This window comes from Tenrec ecaudatus, chromosome 3 (genome assembly GCF_050624435.1).
Source record: "Tenrec ecaudatus isolate mTenEca1 chromosome 3, mTenEca1.hap1, whole genome shotgun sequence".
Classification (NCBI taxonomy): Eukaryota; Metazoa; Chordata; class Mammalia; order Afrosoricida; family Tenrecidae; genus Tenrec; species Tenrec ecaudatus.
The window spans coordinates 219,097,304-219,120,573 of record NC_134532.1 but is presented as its reverse complement, the minus strand read 5'-3'; the positions used below and the strand labels follow the sequence as shown (position 1 = coordinate 219,120,573).

The 23,270-nt window shown below is 56.4% G+C and overlaps 1 protein-coding gene and 1 pseudogene across 3 annotated transcripts in view; both read right to left on the bottom strand.

Annotated features, from left to right (window-relative positions):
• GRK4 (G protein-coupled receptor kinase 4) overlaps positions 1–23,270 on the bottom strand; it is a 36,118-nt gene that overhangs the window by 5,517 nt on the left and 7,331 nt on the right. The window contains exons 3-12 of one of the 3 annotated variants that reach the window (XM_075544634.1): positions 13,723–13,835; positions 10,941–11,015; positions 8,231–8,334; positions 6,656–6,748; positions 5,211–5,274; positions 4,241–4,381; positions 3,181–3,371; positions 1,649–1,686; positions 1,012–1,101; positions 325–533 (exon numbers count right to left, since the gene is read on the bottom strand). In XM_075544634.1, coding sequence (XP_075400749.1) covers positions 325–533; positions 1,012–1,101; positions 1,649–1,686; positions 3,181–3,371; positions 4,241–4,381; positions 5,211–5,274; positions 6,656–6,748; positions 8,231–8,334; positions 10,941–11,015; positions 13,723–13,835 — 1,118 coding nt within the window. Of the gene's footprint in view, positions 1–324; positions 534–1,011; positions 1,102–1,648; positions 1,687–3,180; positions 3,372–4,240; positions 4,382–5,210; positions 5,275–6,393; positions 6,628–6,655; positions 6,749–8,230; positions 8,335–10,940; positions 11,016–13,722; positions 13,836–23,270 lie in introns of those variants that run through there. The other 2 variants (XM_075544635.1, XM_075544636.1) reach the window with 2 other exon arrangements.
• On the bottom strand, positions 21,280–22,041 carry LOC142443758 (proteasome activator complex subunit 1 pseudogene; annotated as a pseudogene).

Sequence of the window (23,270 nt, the reverse complement as noted above, 5' to 3'; positions counted from 1 at the left end):
TGTGCGTGTGCGGGCAGCGTCTGCTACACAACCCGCAGCGAGAGGCCTCAGCGCACCTGCCAAAGCTACGGTGTAGAAGCACCACTTGGGCCACGCAAAAAGGATGCCCAGAGGAAGGAAGGGCTGGGAGGAGCCCAAGGGTGCCACCCACAGCTCGAAGATGGGCCAATCAGTCTTGAAGACATGCGGGAGCCTCGTCACACACAGGCAAGGCCAGGTAACCACTCCCTTGGCCTGGGCAGGACGCGAGAGAAGCCCCCAGGCTGGAAAAGGACCCCCCAGGTCTGGGTGAAGTGGAGGGCCTGGCACCGCGCTCTGACCCACCATCCTGCAGATGGACCTGGCGTTGTCCGAGAACTTCTCCGAGTACTCCTCACTGTCGCTCTTCACCCTGCGCTCCACCTCCTCCCGCTTGACCTTCTCCTTGAACTTCCGGAACGGGGGGTGCCCTTCGATCATCTCGTAAATCAGACAGCCGAGGCCCCACCAGTCGGGGCTGAACATGTAGTTCTCGTGACTGATAACTTCCGGAGCTATGGAACAGGGCAGGGAGGGAGATGCAGTCAGGCTCCGCACTGGGGGCCGCTCCGAATGGCGCGTGAGCACACACACCATAGGAAACAGATTCAGGAGCTGGGGTCACCCAGAGCAGCCGACCTGGGGGAGGGGGATTCTGACCAGCTGTCCTGGGGAGGCTAGATAGCCTCACACACCTGGCCCCCAGGGCACTGGCCACCTATGATCCAGCCAAAGCAGGAGGCAGAAGGATGCGGGGCCCAACTGTAGGCTCTGCAGCAGCTGGGGGTCCAGGAGGTCACTCCCGGACCTGGCTGGCTCTGCCTGGTCATGGTCTTCACACCAGGCCTGCCAGGTGGGGAGGTGACCCCATAGGGGCAGGCCGTCCCAAGCGTGCCACCTGGCCTGCCTCTCCCAGGGAGCCTTCTGGGGGAAGAGGACAGTGGACGAGGCAAGGTGACATGCCACCTGGGACACCTGTGAGGGCTCACCTACCCATGTAACCAACTGTGCCAACTTTTCCTCGGATCGTCTCCCCTTCCGGAATCTCCACAGCTAACCCAAGATCTGAAATCCGGATGTGCCCTGCAGGAGTTCAAACACAGGCACAGGTCCGGGTGGGAAGTACCGACACGTCAACAACAATATGAAATGGGGAAGGATGGTCTCAAAGACCAGGGACAGAGGTGACACCATTTCACACCATTGACACTGAACGTGACCTCTGGAGACGTGGGTGCCTTCGGCTTCACTAAGAGCGGAAATTCCATGTATGCACCACTAAGGACCAGGAAGGAGCCTGGCAGAGCCCTGGCTTACGTGCTGGATGGCTAACGCAAAGGTGGCCAGTTCAAGATGAGGCCATAGGTTGGCTTTGTTAAAAACTGGCAGCCAGCTGTTGTCCTGTGCCTGCTCTAAGGTGCTCCTGCCCCTGCCCCTGCCATGGTCTTCCACTGGTCCCGGAGTGACAAGCCACGCTGTGGTGTTGGTGGAAGGTGGTGGAAGCAAGGTGAACCCACCTGGCAGCTACGTGGGACACTGTGAGTGGGACTCAACTGGGTGGGGTGTGGCGCTGTGTTCTCTGCTCTCCCCGAGGCCATGCCCCTGGAGCGAGACTGCCCCGCCCACTCACCACGGTCATCCAGGAGGATGTTGTCGGGCTTCAAGTCCCTACGAGGAAGGAAACCACAGCAGCTCAGTGACGCAGCACAGCCTGCGAGCCCCACCGCGTCCCCACCGCGGTGCCACAGGGAGAGCTGTGCCAAGCTCCCCTCCTGCAGGGGCAGCAGCCCCACCCAGGCCCGAGGCAAGGGACGCACTGCGCTGTTAAGTGTTCAACCGCTGAAAACACCTCAGGGGTGGGGGACCCCATTTCAACCCCGTATCACCCCCACCTCCCAGCGTGGGCCAGGGAGCACAGCCTGGTCAGAGAGGCAGCTGTCCCTTGTGGGGAGGCTCAGGGAGACGGAAGTCTTCGAGACTGCGGGTCTAACGACTTCCCGGGTTTGTTTGCTGTTGCTTCTCTTGTGGTTTGTTGTTGTGAGGTGCCGCTGAGTCCCCTCCGACCCACAGCAACCAACGGACAATGCAAGGGCCCTCCACCGGCCCTGGCCATCCCCACCACGGTTCTTATGTCTCTATCTGCCTATGCACGCCCACACACTGCAGGCACACCTATCACGGCACACACACACCCTCACGCTGCGCGCACAGTCAGTGATGTGAGCCCACCAAGCACTTTGCAGGAGAATAATCAGGCTTCTTCCTCCTGGAAAGATTTCCAGCCTCGGATGAGCTTTGTTTCTGATCTCACAGCGTTCAGAAGAATGCAGTTGTCACGACCCATCCCTTAGCTCATGCAGGAGGAGTAGACCTCCAGCACAACCGCCTACAAGAGCACCCGTTTCTCCTTTTGCACAGGTACCAGCGCAGACACGGGGCTCCACGTGGGAGCTGCTGGGACCCAGCCCAAGACCGAGGTGCCTTCTCGGAGCTGCAGGCACACAGCATGACTACTGTTAAGATTCATTTTCCTGATCCAGCCCTAAGATGCAAAGGACACATTATTTATTCATGTAAGTGGTCTGCTGTTTGTTTTGTCCGCACATGACCGCTCTCCTGAGAACTGCCAGGGTGTCCAGGATCTGCCCATGCTTACGTGAACACTGCGTACTCTATCATTACTGGATCGAATTCACAAATACAAACTCAGCTTTTTTTTTGCAAAGACTCTCTAGTGAACCATCGAAAGCCCTCTCTGCCATTGTCGAGTGGACCCTGCAGGACCAGCAGGACCACCCTGGGGGTTCCCGAGTCTGCGACTCTGTACAGGAGTAGAAAGCCCATCTTTCTCCCGAGTTGGCAGCTGGTGGTTTCAAACTGCTGACCATGCAGGCCGCAGCTCAGCGAGTAATCACTGCACCACTGAGCAGCCTGGACGACTTACTGCAAGTCCACAACATCACAACATTAACCTTAAAACAGGAGCTGGAAACTCAAGGCTGCCCTCCCATATGGCCACATTTCCAACAGCACTGGTGACCACCCGAGGGAAGGGCCAAAGAGTGACCTCTCCAGATGCCCTTCCGCCCTTGCCCTGTGGGCTGCCCAGAAGGTGGGGGTGGGGGCTAGCAGGCCCAGGGCGGAGGTTCACGAGTGGCTCACCTGTATGCGATTCTCTCTTGCTGCAAGTCTTCCAAGCCGCAGCACAGCTCTGCCGCGTAGAACACAGCCCTCTGCTCCTCGAAGCCAGGCTGGCCCAGGTTGTAGATGTGGAACTTCAAGTCCCCTCCATTCATCATGGTCAGCACCAGGCAGAGGGAGTCCTTGGTCTCGAACGTGTAGGCCAGGCTCACCTGGAGACGACAGTGTCATGAAGGCCCAGACAGACACACCGCCGGTGCTGAGGTGATCCAGAATCTGCGTGAGGTATGGACAAGCAGCACCCCAGGGCTGGGCGCTTCCAGAAGATATAGGACACACACCAGGCCTTCACCTGCCTGTGCCCAGCAACAGAGCCCGGTAGAGGGGCCCAGCCAGGTAAGCAGGTCTGCTGCCCACAGCAGAGACCCTGTCTGTGCTCATTGAGGCACATCTTCCCTGGGCAGGGCTCTCATCCCCGATGTCAGGAGTAGCAGCACCCGACTCCCTGCCACAGCTGGGCAAGCAGCCCAAGGTCTGTGCCCACGTTCACATGCTCAGCCAGGGCCCCAGCGGGCACACTGGTGTCTGATGTTGCTTAGGCTGTGCCATCTGTTTGCACACAGGGACACCGGCCGCTCCCTGCTTTGTGGCCTGCAGCTGTCTGGGCGCCATCCTAGTGAGCTTCTCCTGTTGCCCTCACCTCGGTTCCGTCTCGTAGCAAGCGCATGGACGCCAGGCTTCCGAGCAGGCCTCTCACAAGAGAGGAAGCACGCAGGGTCACAGAGGAGGCCTGGTGGCTAATCACTAGGCTGGTAACTCAAACAGCGGGTGCGGTCAGGGGAGAGACAGAGGGGGCAGTCGCCTGCACAGAGACAAAGCCTGAGAAAGCCGGGCAGACCAGGGCACAGAGCAGGTGAGCGTGTGGTGCAGAAACACACGTCTTCGGCCTGTGTCCTGCTGGGAGACGGGCCTGGAACAAGCGTGCACCGCCCTCCTAACACAGGCCGAGCAGCAGCGCTGGGAACTGCCAAAGCTGAAGGACGTGAGCGGCGTGGCATGGCGCCAGGGCCGGGACACTCACCACAAACCTGCTGTGCACTTTCTCCAAGATCCTCTTCTCGTTCAGAGCCATGGCCTCCCCCTTCCTCTTCTTGATGCGCCTCTTCTCCAGCTTCTTACAGGCGTACATCTTCCCTGTGGCTCGCACTTGGCAAGCACACACCTGCTTACAGGAATGCACGGGGGTTTGGTACGGGCCACGGTCCTCAGGCGCAAAGTTACAACAACAATTCACTGCCACCGAGTCAGTGCCACATTCTGTGGGTTTCCAGGACTGGAACTGCTGATGGGAGTGGAAATCCCAGTCTTTCTCCCGAGCTGCTGGTGGCTTCGAACTGCTGACCATGCGGATCGCAGCCCAATGGATTAACTACGACACCACCCTGGCTCCCAGGCTAAGACGTGAACACCCTGCTTGCCCTGGCGAGGACCAGCCACAGCATGCTATGCGCTGAGACTGTGTCGTCCTGTAGGAGTGGAAGCTCTGGTGGCCATGTTTTCTCTAACTCACCCATATAGGTATATATAGTTACATATACACATGCATACATGTTTACACATACAAGCGCACACACTCATGGAAAGGGGGATAACAAGATAATGGAATGTACCCCTCATTTCTGAAGCCCGCCTGTGTGCACACACCCTCTCCTCGCTTATCAACACTCTGTTCAGTCAGCAGATGTAAGACTATGCTCGGAAAACACAAAATTCCAGGATGGTCCTCCAAGTTCATCCAGATTTGGGACTAGGATAGTGGCAATTCCCCACCACAAGTCAGGAGAAAGTGCCACTGCTCGGACTCGGCACTGCATGGGGCCCAGGGCTGCTGACGGGGCGCCGCAGAGGCTTAGGGCACCAACAAGGACCTTTTTTTTCTCGGCACTCCGTCTTCACCCTCGGACCGACTAAGACTGGGAAGGGAAGCTGTTGGTCAAGTTGCTCCTCAGCCAAAGCGGATGTCCTGTACGGACTTGCCCAGCACTACTCACCTCTCCAAACCCGCCTTTCCCTAGGATCCTGTAGTGTCTGAATGTGTTCTTCGTTACGGGCTGCCTAGCGTCAAAGGGAGAAAAGGACAGCTTCAGCTCTCAGTCGGCACTGCTAGGCTGACATGCACACACCCGGCTCTGGCCCAGGCCCAGGCCCGCATAAGCGCAGGCCGCTAGCTGACACCACTGAGGCTAGATGCACACGGTTCCTAGTCGCAAGGGTCTCATCTTTAAGAGCCGCATGCAGGGAGGGGCGTGCCGTGTGTGCTGGGGGCAGGCTCTCCCTCTTTCACTGCTGAAGGCCAGGGAGGGAGATGGCAAACACAAGCAGAGCACGCTACCCTGGGGAAAAGGAACTTCAGAATAGAGGCCTCCCCCTAACTGACCCCAAAGTCTCAAAACCTCCACGTGAACTTGAACCAAAAATTCACCCATGCCTAACAATCGCCACAAGGACAGTCACTGTATGCTGATGGGCCCAGCGTCAGCTAACGGCTCTGAGCCCCCAGCCTGCCTGCGCTCCAGGCACTGTGGGAAGCACGGCACACACGTGTCCAGGAGGTGGGCAGGCTCTGCAGGTACAGGAGAGCTTTGAATCCCGTCGGTCTGAAGTGCCCGAGTTCATCCACACACAGACTGAGCAGGGAGGCTCTCGGTGAACTGCGCGTGGCAACACAAAGGGATCTCTTGCGAGTCTCGTGTGTGAACCTGCAGTGACGCCACGGGACCCCCGGCGCCCAGGCAGCTGAGGAAGGCCACGGCGTGGCAAAAGCAGGGGGAGTTGCTCAGTCTGCACCGTGCCACCAGCAGATGCAGACACCTCACACCTTTCTGTGAGAGACATGTCCGATCTAGAACCAAAAACACAGCTCCCATGCACGTGCCTTGCCGTGAAAGCCAGCCCCGGACATACAGAACGTGTGTTAACCAGCGGTGACTGCAGAAGCATCGGCCAACCGTCGGCCATTGGTGAAGCCTGGGGAGTCGGAGCTGAACGCCCAACTGTGGGGTGTTGCATGGGCGGGCTGGGCCAGTTTCACAGCCCGGGAAGCTCTGGCTCAGACACGTGAGGATGCTGCCTGGCGCCACATCAGCGGTAAACATCAGCGGTAAACTGGGGCTGAGGCTGCACAGCCTCTTGCTGGGCTGAGGGTGCCCCTGGGGATGAAGGTCCCCAGCTCACCAGGGCCACTTAGAGCAGGGAAGGGAGGGTCGTCACCGGCTGAGGAGCCACTCCAGGTAGCACATGCCACGCTCTGTAGTGCCTGGGACTGTGGCTGGTTTGTCCCCACTGCGCCTCCTCACGGGTGGTTTTGAACTGCCGGCCTGCCCGTGACAGTGCCCACAACCGTCTGTGGCCCGTCTGACAGGTGGGGATATAAAGCAGTCAGTGTGCACGACGAGACAGCATCACTTGCTGCAGCGGATTTTAAATTCCACCTTACCTTTCACGCCATTTCCACTGTAAAAACCGACAAAAATAGGGGCTTTCTTGGTATTCTGCAAATGGTTCTCCACTTAAATAATTATGAACGATTCTAGGGGAAAGCAGATGGGAGGCAATGACACACGCGTTCCGCTACAACATGAAAAGGTGTCGGAGGGCACCGATGGCCCTGCACAGCGATGCGACACCAGCTTCACGCTCGTTTCCCAGTGCGAGCAGGGAGGCTTCACAGGGCATTCACCCCACGGGGCCGCAGTATGGGCTCTCTGTGGACAGGTGGACAGGCCACCAGGCCCTGAGGGAAAGCCATGGCCGGCTGCTCCTGTGTGCACTGGCAGCCTCAGAGCCCCCAGCGAGCAGCCTGCCCTGCCCTAGCAGTGTTCAGTCAGAATCAACCTCATGGTAGTGAGCTTGGCTTCCTGCTTTTAAGCCACGGACAAGGCAGCTAGGGGTGAGGCGGTTAAATCGTTCTCCGGCAAACAGAATGCAGATGGTTGGATCTCACCACCCGCTGGCAGAATGGGGAAGCTGGACAGACAGCAGCCTGGAAAGCACAGGGACAGTCCTGCCTGCCCCACTAGGGGGTCACATCATGGACCAGCAGTGGGCTGGGCTGGGTTTGGGATTGGGAGAAATGTGGGGCAAAGGTCTGCTTCTGGACAGGTGAGTCCAGGAGACTGAACCCCTGTGGCCAAGGCCATGCGGACTCACAGCGACCCTGCAGGACAGGGGAGAGCTGCCCTCAGGGTGTTCGAGGCTGTCAATCTGCATGGAAGCAGACAGCCTCATATTTCTCCTAGGGGTTCAAACCGCTGACCTTTCGGTGGGCAGCTCCTCCTGGAAAGACCTCAGGGAGCAGCTATCCGCAGCAGCTCATGGAGTCATGGAGTCCCTGATCCCCAGCCAGCTCCAGGACAGCAGGCGTGTGTCTACTCCCCTGAGGCATGGACGAGCGTCGCCTCGGGCCAGAGGATTGGCCTTTTGTGGTCTCTGCTGTGACCATAGACCAGAGGAGGCCCTGGCCGGGGAGGTGCACAGGGAAGCCAGCACCTGCAGGGCTGGGGGGGGTGTGACACCCCAAGGTCGGCATGCACCTCCCAAGGAGGACACTTTGGGAGCCTAGGTCACCTCAGAAGCCTCTATCCCTCCACATCCACAGGAAGCTAAGGAATGTAGGGAATGCGCCCTGACCCAGCTCAGAGTGTTCCTGCCCAGGAAAGACATTCTCCACAAGTCCTCTGCTAAACCCAGTCATGGAGCCCTGGTCGCCCCATGACACCACCAGGTGAGCGGTTTGAAATCACCTCCCGCTCTGCGGGAGAAAGATGAGGCTTTCTGTTCTCATCAGACTGCTTTCTGGGAACCCCCAGGGGCAGTTCTGCCCTGTCCTGTTAGGGCACTCACTGGGAGGCAGCACCGCCTTGGGGGTGGGGTATCCGAGTCTCAGGTTGAGCAGAGAGCCTGGGGACAGCCTCCGGGCGCGTGAAGGACACTGTTTTTGCGCCCTGCCCCACCCCCCCCGTCTCAGCTTTCTGTCCCCGGTGTGGCCGCAGGCTGACCACACACAGCTCACCGCGTACACTCCTGGAAGGTCTCTTTGGATGGATCCACTTCCAGCATCTCTGTACATCTGCTCACAACGTCCTGGGGTATCTCGGGCAAGTGGTCGGTCGATGTCTTCCTCCAGCAAAAACAAAATGCACGACCATCAGCACTGCCATCACCCACCAGTCGCTCCCCAACCGATGCTCACTGGGAGAGGCTCAGTGAGGGAGGCGGGCCAGAGAGCTGCCTGCATTCTCTCTGTCCACAGGTGGCTGGCTGTCTCTGTCGATCAACCTCGGTCTACACCAGTGTTTCCCAAGGTGGGTGTTATGGTCCACTGGGGGGCTCTGGGACGACCCAAGGATGGGGGATTCTAGAAGGACATGCTTGTACTTTTATCCTGGATTGTAGCCTAAAGGATCAAAGTTTTTCATTGCCAGGGGTGGGTGCTAATTTTTTTTTCCTGAAAGGGAGCTGTAGGCCGAATCAGATTGGGAAAGACCCTGAGACGTGCACATGCACGCTGGGACCTGGTCCTCACACAGGTGGGAGAGGCCCGACGGCTCGGCTGGGTTTCCTTGGACGGCTGACAGGTGGGCGGTAGGGATCTCATCCTCGGGTCACTGCTGTCTTGTCTGGACGAGAATCGCACGTTTGGGAATCAGGAAAAGAAGTCCTTCAACTCTTTTACTAAGGCGTTTTGACATGCGATTCTGGGTCTCTTAACTTCCACACAAATTTCACGATCAGCTTAGTCGTGTCTAGCCCTTCTGGGCAGCTGGGATTTTGAAAGGGGAGATTAACTTGAGGAGTATTGCCAATCGTGAACATGGGACGCCTTTCCATTTATGAAGGTCTTTGGGTCCTCGTGATGCCGGTTTGCCTGCTTTCCGTATACCAGTCGGGCTCATCCACTGTTAAACTTGTCCTTCAGTGATGCTGCTGTGGGCGGGATTGCTTCCTTTCCTTGTGCACAGTGAGTTACTATCCTGACAGGCTCACTTTTCACAGTTCTCCCTACTTTCCCCCCACGGAGCCATTGCTCCAACCTGCTTGACCTCTTACAAGTGTCCCCTCTGCCCTGTAGGCGCCAGCCTTAGTAAAAGGTTCTCTTCTGCCCCACAGTCCTCGTCCATGCTCCTCGCCGCCCCCTCCCCTTCCCCAGAATGCTATGCTTAGCACTGCAGAAGACCAAGCGCCTCCTCACCCTCCAGCTCTCTAAAATGCTCTCTTCTTGACCACCTTACCCAGGTCTCTCTCTTATTCCCCATCCTGGCCCCATTCCCATCCCTTCTAGTGGTACTCCGCACGGAGTACACGGACGCTTCATGAGACCCAGGGCCCCGTCTCTCTTGGCACCTAGTGCTATAGACACACAAAATACATGAACCGGTGGATGGGTGGACGGACGCATGCCTGCATGGATGGATGGGTGGATGGTGCCTTACTCTTAGGCGTGTAGGTACTCAGGACTCCTGACATGTGAGTGGGTGACCTCGCGGAGCCCCCGTGCTCAGCATGCAGAGGAAAGAGCGGTTGTTACTGTTGTAGTTTTTAAAGAAGAGCAGAGAGAAATCTTACAGTGATTCTGCTAACGACGCCCTGGTCTAGGGGCACACGCGGGCCGGGCAGCCCTGTCGAGGAGAGGAAGGACATGGCACGCTCTCCAGCCTGGCTGGCATGAGAGGTGGGAAAGCTCTGAAATCTCACCCCCCTTCCGTTTGCTCATACGCATCTCTCGCTGTTACCAAGCCTCAGATGCAGAGCCGCCTCGCCCTGGGCGAGACCGCTGCTCGAGTGTGTTCTGTCTGCTTGAAGACCTCCCTGGCTGCGCGTTACTTCTCCAGGAGCGGAGGGGGGGGGTAGGGGGAACGACAAAAAATACCATGGGAACGAGGCTCCTGCTCGTCTCTTCCCTCATAGTGCGTCCCCCGACACGGAGCTGCTGGGAGAGCACACTCAGCAGCACAAAGGTCAGCCTTCTGAACCCCCAGCGGCCCTGCGGGAGACAGAGGCCTTCTGCCCCATCAGGTGCACGGGCCCGAGAGCTCCACGGGGAGAGGGGGGCTCTGTCTGGTCCTGTAAGTGTGGTCACTCTGTGGCAGAATGGACTGGAAGGGTTTGGTTTGGAGTTTTAATCGCTACGTAACCTGAGCTCCAGTCAGCTGGGGAAGCTGTAGCACCTGCTCACTGCTCTCCCCGCTTCCCGTCAGCCCCTCACCAACGAGCTGCATGCCCGGGGCGGGTCCCTGGGCCCCTCTGCCTTACGGTCTATCATAAAACAGGCAGGAGGGGGCATCTGCCCAGGGCTGGGGGCACCCTGGGGGCCATCCAATACATGCACCGCGCTGAGCCTCACTGTCGCTAATGCGTGTTCTCACCCCACAGACCCCGAGCGGGAAATCCCGGCGGGGAAGCACCGGAGACAGAGCTCCAGGTGCCTGCAGAGCCAGGAAGCAGGAGACAAAGGTCAATGATCACATCTAGGGGGACAGGTCTTAATTTTTTAGGTGGCAGGGGGAGGGGGGCAGGCAAGAGTCTAATTCTATATTCTGTTAAGAATAGGCAAACATTTAAATCCATAGAGTGAGTTTTCTAAGAGACCGGCCTGTGTTGAATGGAAGATACGCAGGAGAGGGCCGCGGCTGTGGGGCGAACGCGTCCACTTCAGCATGTGTGCCACATCGCAGACCATGACAAACAGGACGACCGCCTGTGCATCTGACAGGGACACACACCTTGTCCAAGAACGTGGCTACCACCCTCCGTCCACAGTCTCGCTGGTCTTCATCCACGGCCACCTCATATTCTGCCTGAAGAGAGGGGAGAGCAGAGGCCCATCAAGGATGCTTCTCAGGGGCGCTGGTGCCTGCTAACCAAGGAGCCTCTCACCGCTCAATCAAGCACCCAGAGCGCCTGAAGATGCCTTCCCAGCTCCTTCCACACGGGTCAGTCTCGGCCAGGGAGAAACAAAAAGCCTTGCCTGTGAGGACCGCCCCCTGGCGTAGACCGCCCCCTGATGTTGGCATCTCAGGGAGACAAGCTGCGGCTTATGCTGGCTTTTACTCCCTGAGACTCACTGGATTTGTGGGAGCTCTTGAGAACTGACAGGCAGGATCAAATCAGGGTGGTCCAGTGGCTACACTGTGACCTAGTGTGAGTCCTGAGTGGTCTTTTTTCCTCAGCGACCCCATGAATGTCCCTCTATCTGCCTGTTCTCCAGGTGTCGAGCCCAGTGCCCTGGGGGGCGGCTAGAAGCCCCTCTGAGCACAGAGGGAACAGAACAGTGCTCTGGAAAATGCGGAGAGACTGTGTGTGTCTGTGTGTGTGTGTGTGTGTGTGTGTGTGCGCGTGCGAGCGCACGCGCAAGCGCAGGAGGGGACGTCTACCATCTCAAGCACGTTAGCTTGCGACTGTGAGACTCGTGGCACACCCACCTACTTAGTCATGTGTGCATTATCAAGTCCGGAGTCCTGGTGGTGCAAACGGTTAACCAGAAAGTTGAGGGTTCGTATCCTACCTTCACCCCCACCCACCCACCATGCCAACAGCCTTGGAAACAGTCTACTTCTGAAAGGTCATGGTCACGGAGCTGGGTGGAGTGCCGTTCCACTCTGAATCCCACGAGTGACCGGCAGTCAGGATCAACCCTTGACCAACTCTGGCCTACTGTCTGTGTCACACGAAGCAGACCTGGGCCAGCCAAGCACATGGACGGGAAACCACCGCACTGTGAGCCAGGCTGGTTGTATGGTGTTCCCAGTCTGCCCTGCGTCTCCAACCACCGCTGCCACTGCCAGCCAGCTGTGCCTGCTCTGTGCGTCACACCTGGCTTCATGTACATGGACCTCTCCTGGCTTAAAACGCAGCGTTACCCCCCCACCCCCCAAGTACACGTCTCAGGGGCTGTCTCTGCTCACAGCCTGCACGTGCACACGCACCTGCTGGTGAAGGGCCACCGTCTCTGCTGATCAGGTGGCACCCACAATGCCCAGAGGCTTTCAGTCCAGCTGGCAGGGTGGGCGGGGGGGCATGTGATCAAATCCCCTGTGGCCACGGCCTTCAAGATGGAGAAGGCCACTTGCCAGAGGGGCAGGGACAGGTCTGCTACTGCAGTCACACGTGATGTGAGAAGTCCAACAGCATCGTCCTCTCAGAGCCCTTCCCAGGCCTTCCCCTGGGTCTCCCCCAGCCTGTGTGTGCCCCACAATCAACCTGCGGTTTCTGGACACAGAGCAGCCAACGGGAATGAAAGCCGCCTCTTCTTACTGGTCGTAAAAAGCCATGTGAGTAAAAACCCCAAGCCCATTCGTGTCCAGCTGATTCTGACCCATTGGACTCCAAGTGTCCCACAGGGTCCTCGGCTGTCACCTTTGCCAGTGCAGACTGCCGCAGGGCTCTCCTGCAGGCGGCCTCAGACCACAGCAGGCGGGTGCACACCCCCTGGGCTCCCCCCCATCCACCCCCACCACACACACAGGTCAACATTTGACTTGTTCTGTACAGGCATGGGACCACTGCCAGGGTCTGTGCCCGAGTCTGCACTGGGAGGGCTGAGATGCCACTCAGCGAGGGGCGGTGGGGATAGTGGATGAGAGCAGGACAGAACACACAGACGGTCTGGGGACCCTGAGAACGCCGCGGAATTTCTAGGACACGTCAAAGGCCCAGCTGAAATGCCACTATAGAGCCGGGTAAAGACAGTGACTTTTCAGATGTCGACGCCTGCTCTCTCCAGCTCTGCCGGGTGAGCACACCGGTGAAGGCAAGCTCACTGGGGCTGTGATGCCGTAGGAATGTGTGCAGTGTGTTACTCTGATATTTGATATTAGCCCTGATACCTTTTTACCTAACTCGATGATCAGATAGTTCGATGTGTGTTTGCAGTGAATAAACCGAGCGTTCGGAAATGTCAAAGATTGTTAAGTAATTACTGATGGTGCCGCTCATGACAACAGCACTCTGTGCAAGTGCTCAAGCCACGACCGGCTCGCTCTGGGGAGGGAGCAGCCTGCCTCATCCTGGTGGGCCTGGCTGCAGGAGCCGAACGTCTTAGAAGCAGAGCGGAGGCTTTCCTGGGGAAGGAGAAACGCCCAACGGTAGGGCAGCTGTAGGCAGCCCGGACTTAGGAGAAAGACGGGGCTTTCTGCGCAAGTAAGCAGTGACCTTCTCAGAAACCACAGGGGCCGCCCACCCTGCCCTAGAGGGATGCTCTGAGTTTGCACAGGGCTTGTGTGTGTGTTTGCTCTGCCTTCATCCAGCTTGGGGGGCGGGGAAGGGGGGGGCGCCTTCCAGGAGGCTCAAGAAGTGCAGGGTCTTAATTGGCTCTCAACCTTCTGGCAAAGGAAGGCTGCCTGCTCCTAAGTGACTCAGGAGACGCCTCTTGGGACCCGACAGGAGCTGTCACACCATGCCCACCACTCGGCACCCTGTCAGGCAGGGCCTGGTGCCGGTGTCCTGAGGGATCACCCCTGAAAAGCAGCAGGGGGTCGGGGGGCGGGCGGCCATGGGTGCACTCACCACAGCATCCAGGAACGCCACACAGGACTTCAGGTCTTCCTTGGTGTCACAGAACTGCCGGAAGAGCAGCCTCCCGATGGGCTGCCTGTCGCACAGACTGCTGTAATCCTTCTCTGAGGAGGAAAGGGGCCAGGTCAGGGCCACCTGGGGCCGCTCGCAGCCCAGTCTGGCCCCGCAGCCCCCGGGGTACCCACAGCTGGCTCTGTGCTGGCTTGTTTAAACCGACATTTTGCAGGCTAATTTGGGTGTTGGCAGGAACATTCAAAAAAGCCCGGTCAGGGCCAAAGAAGCTGCCAGACTGAGGCACGAAGGTGCATGAAGCCTGACCAGATGGCCTGGAAGAGGCGCCCAGAGGCCAGTGTCCCCGGGCCACCCCAACCTCTCGAGGGACTGAACAGACTCCTCTCTCCTGCCTTTCAGCGCCCCGCAGGAGCATGTCTGTGAAACACCCCGGGCAGACAGACTCGGGACTTTCAGAGCTGTGTCCGTCTTGCCTCTCTTCTGTCCTGGAGGAAAGTGACAGGCACCCCTTATTGCTGTGGTGAGGCCCCAGTGAGTCGGCGCCAACCTCATGCCCAGTTGGCCCACGCAGCACCCGGTCCTGCACCACCCTCACCGCTTTCCTGTGTCGAGTCCTCTCTCTTGACGCCCCTCTGCTTTACCAAGCGTGGGTCCCTCTCGGGGACGGGTCTCCCAAGGACACATCCACAGTCAGTGAGCTGCAGTATGGTCGGCCTGCTGAGCCTCTTCCAGGACAGCTGTCTGTCTTCTCTCATCCGTGGCACTTTCCACCTTGCTTGCCAGCACAATTCAAAGGCCTGGGTCCCTCCGCGGTCTTCCTTATTCAATACCCAACCTTCACAACCATAGGGGGTAACAGGGACCTGTTCACGTGGTGACCCTGCTGGCATCTGACACACCGGAGACGCTGCTTCCAGCCTCACAGCGACACAGGAACCACCGCCTGTGGCGTGCTGGCAGACGAGGGGCAGGGGACTGCACAGACACTCCGAGTTTGGGGAAGCTCCCGTTTCAGGAGAGCGGCATGTCCATTAAGCCTCTCCCTGAGTGGGGCTCTGCGGGCTCACTCACCGGTCCATGGATTCTGTTTGTCGGGGTACACGGTCTCGGGGGAAGGTCGTGGGTGGTTCTTGCAGTGAGTACTCAGCTTCTGAACTCAAGGCTGGCAGCACAGGGCCGGTCGGGCACCCGCTGGCACGAAGCTGGCAGTCAGGAAAAGGCCACGGGGCAGCTCGGTTACAGGTGGCAGCAAGGGGCCCGGGCCTGGCTTCTGCAGTGCTTCTGGGTGGCGCTGAACCACCAACCTTTCAACGAGCAGTGGCGCACAAGCAAGGCTGCGTCAAGAGGGGCAGAGCCACGTCTTATGCCCAAACTGGCTCGCTGAGGCTTCAGTAAGAAGCTCCGATGCTCTCAGCTTAAAGGGCACAGGCGATGTGCAGGTACCTAGCAGGAGCCCGCCACTGTCGCTGCATCTGGGTGGGGCTGTGAGGCTGAGGCTGGAAGCGACGTACGTCCAACAGTGGCAGGGCCACCCAGGGTGAGGAGGTCTCAGCGGAGCTTCACACTGGAGCAGACCGCCCAGGGGCAGGGAGGCTGCTGAAGTCCTCACTGACGGGCACGCAGGCCTGGTGCCGGGAGGCAGGACTCTGCCAGAGACGGTGCCCTAAAAATGACTGAGGAGGGGCTGCCTTCTCACGCACAGTCCACCATGGTGACCTGATGGGAAGCCTGATGCAGGACCTTCGTCTGCCGGTGGGCAGACTGGAAACGAGGAGAAACGGGCAAGCATCGACCGATCATCAGAACTGGGACTGTGCCAAGGCAGACTGGGATTTGCCAAAAGCAAAATGGAGCATTTCAAGATGAGCCCTACCCCTTGGTGACCGTGAGCCTTGGGATCAGCAAAGGTCACGGTTCACTACACTGGCAATGACACCAGTCATTCACTCAAAGTCCCCCCTGACGGCCGGGAGGACACATGATTCAGAGGGCTGGGGGCTCCTTAGAGGCCAGGATGAAAAGAGGTCGTCTCCAGTATGGTGGGCATGTGGTCAGGAGAGACCAGTCCCTGGAGAAGGACATGAGCTTGGTCAAGTGGAGGGGCGGGGAGAGAGAGGAAGGTCCTCGACAAGATGGACGGACAGACGGCTGGATGGATGGACGGACACAGTGGCTGCAACAATGAGCTCAGACATGAGAACAATGGCGAGGCTGGCGCAGGGCTGGGCAGTGTTTCTCTGTTGTGCGTGGGTCGGGATTGCCTCGATGGTACCTGACAGCAACACCTGAAGATAACACTCAGCAGGGGGAGCAAGCGTGGGGCTGCCCGGGATTCCATCCCCAGGTGTGTGACGCCTCGGTATTTCCCCTCCTTCCACGCATGGGAAAGTGGGGCAACGAGGAAGACTGACTGATGAGGCGGGGCTGGTGCACGTGAACTGGGTGTGGGCGAAGAATGCTGAACAGCTCTGGCCTGCCAGAGGAAGCAGCAGGCCCCTCTTCAGGCAGTGTAGCCGCGGGACACATGCACCGCAAGGGCACAGCTTATTCATGGAGAACTGGCCATCTGCCTGCCTCTCCCTCTCCCTCTCCCGTGGGACAGTGCTGCTTCACTCACTCATCCCCTCATTGCACAAGGAGCGGGGTGTCTACTGTGGCCAGAACTGGGAATGGGAGTCGCTGGACTTAGGACGAGACCTATGGGTACTTTTTGTCTATCACTCTCCCTGACCTCTCTGACACTACTGGCCATGCCCACCCTCCTGGAACCTTCTCCCTCTGTGGTGCCCTTGACCCCCCTCCTCCCCACACCTCAGGCCCATCTGGCTGCCCCTCCCTGGTCCACCTGGCCAGCTCATCCTTTCCACGTGAGCGTCCTCAGAAAGTGGGCAAGGGCCCCTGACCGTACCCCCTCTCTTCTTTCTTTAGGGTGACCTCTACATCCCATGTAGACACGGACACCTCCCTCCCGCCCTCCCTCCCCGACTACCCAGACAGGTGCCACTCGCCACCCTACAGCGCGAGGCTTCTGATTGACAGCATTCCTGAGCTGAGCATCCCAACTCCAGTAAGACACAGCCTCCAGGGCACCATCACCTTTTGTCTCCTCCTTCGTCGCCGTGCCAGCAGTACTGGCCTTTCTTACCCAAATCCCAAACCTAACTCACGGCCATCGAGTCAACACCAACTCGTAGCGACCCTGTCTACAGGGCACTGGGGAACTGGACCTGTGGGTTTCCGACACTTTAACTCTTACAGGAGCTGACAGACCTCCTCTTTCTCCCAAGGAAGAGCTGGTGGTTTCGAACTGCCGATTCTGACTCACAATGACCCTGCCGCCCTGGCCCTGCTGCCTGCAAAGTTCTTATCCTGTTCTCCCTACCTCACCCTCCTCAGTCTCACCTCAGACTCAGCTAAGCCTGGCCCACTGGCGTCCGGAGGTGTCCTTCAGACACTTCCTACGACTGTGCATGATTACGGCAGCGACCTTGGTCAAGAGGGCACTGGTACTGGGTTCACTGTGGTGGCAGCCACATCTGGTTCTCAACCAGTGTTTCTGGAGCCAAGCCCGGGGCTTGGTTCAGAATAATAAATGAACAAAGGCAATAGAAGGTCAGCTAATAGATCTCACTAAAGATTAACTAAGGGACTGTACAGGCTGTCTGAGCCACCCCCTAAGAACGAGCTTCCGGGTGCAAACGCACCCAGAAAGTTAGGGTTCTCTGGGACAGTACAAATGGCCCTCAAGAACGGCACATCGCATGCTCACTTCTGTGCCGACACAGCCGTGGGGCCGACGCTCTTCACACGGCTGCTTCTGTGCTGTGTACAAGGCAGACACCAATCCAATGGCAAGTGGCCCAAAGGAGGCACATACAGCCAACGGTCGCAGCAACTGCCGCTCAGCCTCTCTGTCCTCTGGGGCAATGCCCAGCCGGGCCTCTGGGCTGGCCAGAAGGAAAAGGGCAAGCATGTGGCAAGGACATGGGGACATGGAACCTCAGACGTTGCTGATGGGAATCAAACTGGTGCGGCCTCTCGGGCAAATGGTTTGCTGACCACTCAGGAAGCCCCACACCGGGCTCCCCGGTGCAGCAGGCGGAGCAGAGGAAGCCGAAGGCACCAGCTCAGAGCCCTGCCGGTACAGCGCTTGCTCAGGAAGGGCACAGGCTCCACCCCGGGGCCTCAACACAGAGAAAACACCATGGCACACCTAAACACCCAACGCCATGGCACACAGAGGGAAGACTCCAGCTGCCACCAGTTCCACTCTCCTGGGGTCAGCACCAGAGCTTGGGGAAACCTCAGGTAGGAAATCCCACGGCGTGCTGGAGGTTCACGAAGCACAGACGTGACTCTGCTAGTGAAGGTGGGCCTGCTGCCAGCTCGCCATTGCAATCGGCTCATGCACTAGACCAGGGTGAAAGACGAGGGGCGGCGACGCCGTGCACTTCAGCTGTGGTGTGGGCAAAGACTCCTGAAGCCACAGCGATGGTGGACTACCCAAAGAACAAACACGTCCGTCTGGATCAAACGCACCCAGCAAGCTCCTTGGAAGCGAAGGGGATGAGACTCTGGCTCTCTCACTTTGGACCCACCATCAGGAGAGCCCACCATGCTGGGTCAGGGAAAACCAGGGAGCCACACAAGGGGCTCAGCCCGACGACCAGGAAGGTGGTGCACGGTCAGTGAATGCTTCCTGCGGTGAGTCGAGCAGCCCGTGAGTCAGAGCCGACTTGACGGCAGCTAACAATGACCATCCCAGGAAGCCGTCACTGCTGCCACTGCTGCCACATTAGGGAGGGGAAAGCCTGTGCAGGTGGGGAGCATTAGCAGGTAGGGAGACTATCCTACACGTCTGGGTGGGTGCTCAATGCAGTCACACGTAGGCTCTGGAGATTAGGGGTGGAGACCAGCCACACACAGGAAAAGTGCTGTGCAGCTCAACACAGAAATGTAAAGGCAGCTCTGAAGACTGGAGTGATGTGGCCACAAGCCAAGGACAGCCGGCAGCCACCAAACCGGCAAAAAGCAGACCCCCCAGAGCGTCTGGAAGACACACAGCCCAGCCAACACCTCTATGTCACACTTTGAACTCATGCATTCTCTCCTCCCGTGAGTATGCACTGCTCTTGTTTTCACCACCAAGGGAACTGGGAACACGTGCCCACACAAAACCGTGTGCACAAATGCTCACAGCGGGGACACAACCCAAATCCAAGAATCCACCGAGGATGAGATCAGTTTGTTTGGTACTTGCCACTCGGCAATAGCAAGTAGCAGAAGCGTGATGGGCTCCTGGTGCAGCACGGATGAGCCCTGAAGCACTGCTCCAAGTGGAGGAGCCAGTCATCAAGGTGCACACTGGGCAGATGACTCCCACAGACTGACGGAGCGAGCGGAATGGCTGCTGGGGGCTGAGGGGTTTCTTGTGAGAATGCTGAGATGGTCCAAAATTACTCCCTGAATATACTACTATGAATTGAATCGGATGCTTTCAATAGGTGAATTGTAATGTATGTCAGCTGTCTCTCAATACAACTGTCACTTAAAAGGTGGTTAAAAATTCCTTTATTAAGTGGAGAGCAAATGCCTTGAGAATGATTGGGGCAGGGAATGTATGGATGTGCTTTATACAATTGATGTATGTATATGTATGGATTGTGGTAAGAGTTGTATGAGTCCCTAATAAAATGTAAAAGAAGAAGAGAAAAAAATGATTAGGGCAAAGACTGTACAGATGTGCTTTATACAATTGATGTATGTATATGTATGGACCGTGATAAGAATTGTATGAGCCCCAATAAATTGTTTAAAAAAAAAAGAAAATGATGAGGGCAATGAATGTACAGATGTGCTTTACACAATTGATGTATGTATGGATTGTGATAAGAGTTGTATGAACCCCTAATAAAACATTTTAAAAATGCAAAAAAAAAATGTTTTTTTTAATTCCTTTAAAGGAAGTGGCTAATCCTGGGAGAGGACTACCACCCTCTTCATACCACCTGGAGCTGATTTTGAGAGTGAAAAAAAGTGAAAATTTCCATAAAACGAACCTTTATGGAAATTTTTTAAAAGGACTTTGAAAAATAATCTTGGGATACAGGCATCTTGCCTAGGCCGACACAACCTCTGTACAGAGGAAAAAATACTGTAAGACCAAAAATTGTATTTCTTTTTTTTAAGACAAAAAATTAAAAACCAAAATTACTCCACTGGTCATGAGACCAAGGGTCATGTAACTGAGAGGAATTACTGAAACCCAAATGAAGGCTGAGCATGATAGTGGAACAAGAGGAAAGTAAAAGGAAATATGGGAAAGAACTAGGAGGCAAAAGGTATTTATAGAGGTCTAAATACAGGCATGTACATATGTAAATGTATTTATATAGGAGGATATGGAAATAGATCTATGTGCATATATGTATAGGTTTAGTATTAAGGTAGCAGATGGACACTGGGCCTCCACTCAAGTACTCCCTCAATGCAAGAACACTTTGTTCTATTAAACTGGCATTCCATGGTGCTCACCTTCCCCACACAATCGCTGAAGACAAAGCGGATGCATAAGCAAATGTGAAGAAAAAAGCTGATGGTGCCCAGCTATCAAAGATATAGCATCTGGGGTCTTAAAGGATTGAAGGTAAACAAGCGGCCATCTAGCTCAGAAGCAACAAAGCCCACCTGGAAGAAGCACACCAGCCTATGCGATCACCAAATGTCGAAGGGATCAGGTATCAGGCATCAAAGAACAAAAAATCATATCAATGTGAATGAAAGGAAGTGTGAGTGGAGACCCAAAGCCCATCTGTAGGCAACTGAACATTCCCTTATGGAAGGATCTCGGGGAGCAGATGAGTCAGTCAGGGTGCAGTATAGCAACAATGAAACATATAACTTTTCTCTAGTTCCTAAATGCTTCCTCCCCACTCACTATCACGATCCCAATTCTACTTTATAAATCTGGCTAGACCAGAGGATGTACACGGGTACAGATAGGAACTGGAAACACAGGGAATTCAGAACTAATGATCCCTTCAGGACCGGTGGTAAGAGTGGTGATACGAGGAGGGTGGAGGGAGGGTGGGGTGGAAAGGGGGAACAGATTACAAGGATCTACATATAACCTCCTCCCTGGGGGACAGACAACAGAAAAGTGGGTGAAAGGAGATGTTGGACAGTGTAGGATATGACAAAACAATCATTTATAAATTATCAAGGGTTTGAGGGAGGCAGGAGCAGGGAGGGAGGGGGAAAATGAGGAGCTGATGCCAGGGGCTTAAGTGGAGAGCAATGCTTTGAGAATGATGAGGGCAATGAATGCACATGTGCTTTACACAACTGCTGTATGTATGGATTATGACAAGAGTTGTATGTGCCCCTAATAAAATGATTTTTAAAATAATTTTTTAATGGCATGACTATTTATTGCACCTGGGCAGCAAGGTGAGGGGAAACCCCTTAGAAGAAACTTAGGAGGCAAGTCCCCAATAAAGGCAGGAGCGTCTCTGCCGTGCCCACCACAGAATGAGAGCGAGAGCGGAGGCCTCAGTAGATCATGCCCTTCGTCTTGAGCTTTTCGAAGCTCTTCAGGATGATGTCATACAGCACAGCATAAGCATTCTGGATCTCCATGACCATCAGTTGGATATCCCGGTACTCTGCCTCATCCAGCTCATGCACCAGCTGCCGGAAGTCACCCACATGGGGCTGCTTGGCTGCCTTCGCCACTGCATCGCCAGGCTCAGAAAAATACTTGGAGATCTTGGTGTGGAAGCCTTCCAGCTTGGTGTGAAGGCTGGTCATCAGCTCAAACACCTTTTCCTGAACAGCAACTCCAAAGTTGTTGCCTTCCTCAATCCGAGGGATCTGTAGCTGCAACCAGGTGGTGACCAGGTTGAGCTGTTCAATGACAGCTTTAATCTCTGGCTTCAGGAGCTCCAAGAGCCCCACGATCTTCTCATTGCAGTTCACTGGGCCTCAGGGAGGACCTTTATCTTCATCTGCCCCTTTATCTTCCTTCTCCTGCTCTTTCCTCCGCTCCTCCTTCTCCTTCTCCTTGACTGGATCAGGCACTGGGATGTCCAATGGAGCCTTGAGTTGGCTCAAGTTGGCTTCATTGAGAGCTGGCTCCTTTAAAAATGCATCCAAGTCGGAAATCTTCTTGGGGAAAAAGCTCTCTAGCAGGTTTTCTGTCTTGGTACACAGGTCTTCCCGGAACACATCCACCTTGGCTTGGGCATCAGGCTGGACCCTGAGCGTGGTCATGGCTGGGGAGGGGGTTCTTATGCGGCGCGAGGACTAAAAATATTTTTTTAAAACACAGAATTATGATATAATCACATTAGAGACAAAAGGCTAACTCCTTCCACATAGAAGGAGCGTTTATCCGTGACTCAATGGAAACGCTCAGCTGCACCCAGTCAAAATGAGGGACCGTTACATACCCTTGGAACGGAAATCCCACCAGTGGAAAACACAATCACGGGTGCCCTCCTGACAGGCCCCAGCTGGTTCTGCTCACACCAAGACTGTATGGTTCCTCGGGCGAGTTTTACAAAGGATAGAAGTTTCAGGTTTAACACAGGCATCCTCAGGGCGCGTCACCCCCACCCGAGCCCAGAGAAAACTGCAGCCCTGCCGGCTGAGCAGCAGCTGCCAAGGAAGGCCAGGGGCGCCGGATTCTGGAGTTTTCAGGGCCCTCTGCTGGGAGGCATGGTCCCCCGTACTGGGTGACCCCATTGGTTAAATGAATTAAGCCCAGACTGAGGCCCACCCAGGTGTACCGCCTTCCTGGGTCGGAGCCTGAATTTGGAGCATGTCCAGTGGACACCACCTGGTCCCTGTTCTAGCTACCTAACAAGACCTACAGCTACCACACAGCCTATAGAGCAGCGGTTCTCAACCTGTGGGTTGCGACCCCTCTGGGGGTCAAACCACGCTTTCACAGGGGTCGCCTGATTCCTAACAGCAGCAAAGTGACAGTGATGATGTAGCAACGGAAATAATTTTACAGTTAGGGAGTCACCACCACATGAGGAACTGTATGAAAGAGTCGAGGCTCTAGAGTACTCCACGAGCTGACAGACGTGCCGTGTTGACCTCATGAGCCCCTTTCTGAAACTCTGGTGACGGCTGTCTGGAATGATGGTCATCCCTTAGCAGCCAGACAGGATGAGGGACCAGACCCCGGACACCCCAATGCTGGGGCCACAGCACCTCAGTCTTCACCCTCAGACCCCTTATTGCTTCTTTGGAGTCCTTTCCCCATCACATTCCTGACCGGCAGGCTCTGTGGATAAGACACGGAGAGCTGAGAGCGGAGGACCGGCGGAGAGGGGCACGTTAGGGAGATGAAGACGCGGCCATGGGGGGCGATTCTACACAACAACGAGCACATACTCCTCTTTAACACACTGGTTGTTCATGAAAAAGCCGATGGTCACAGGGGAACCTCAAAGGCACCCCCCACCCCCACCCCGGGGGAAGAGGGATGGAGGAATCTGGAGAATCTAACATCCCAC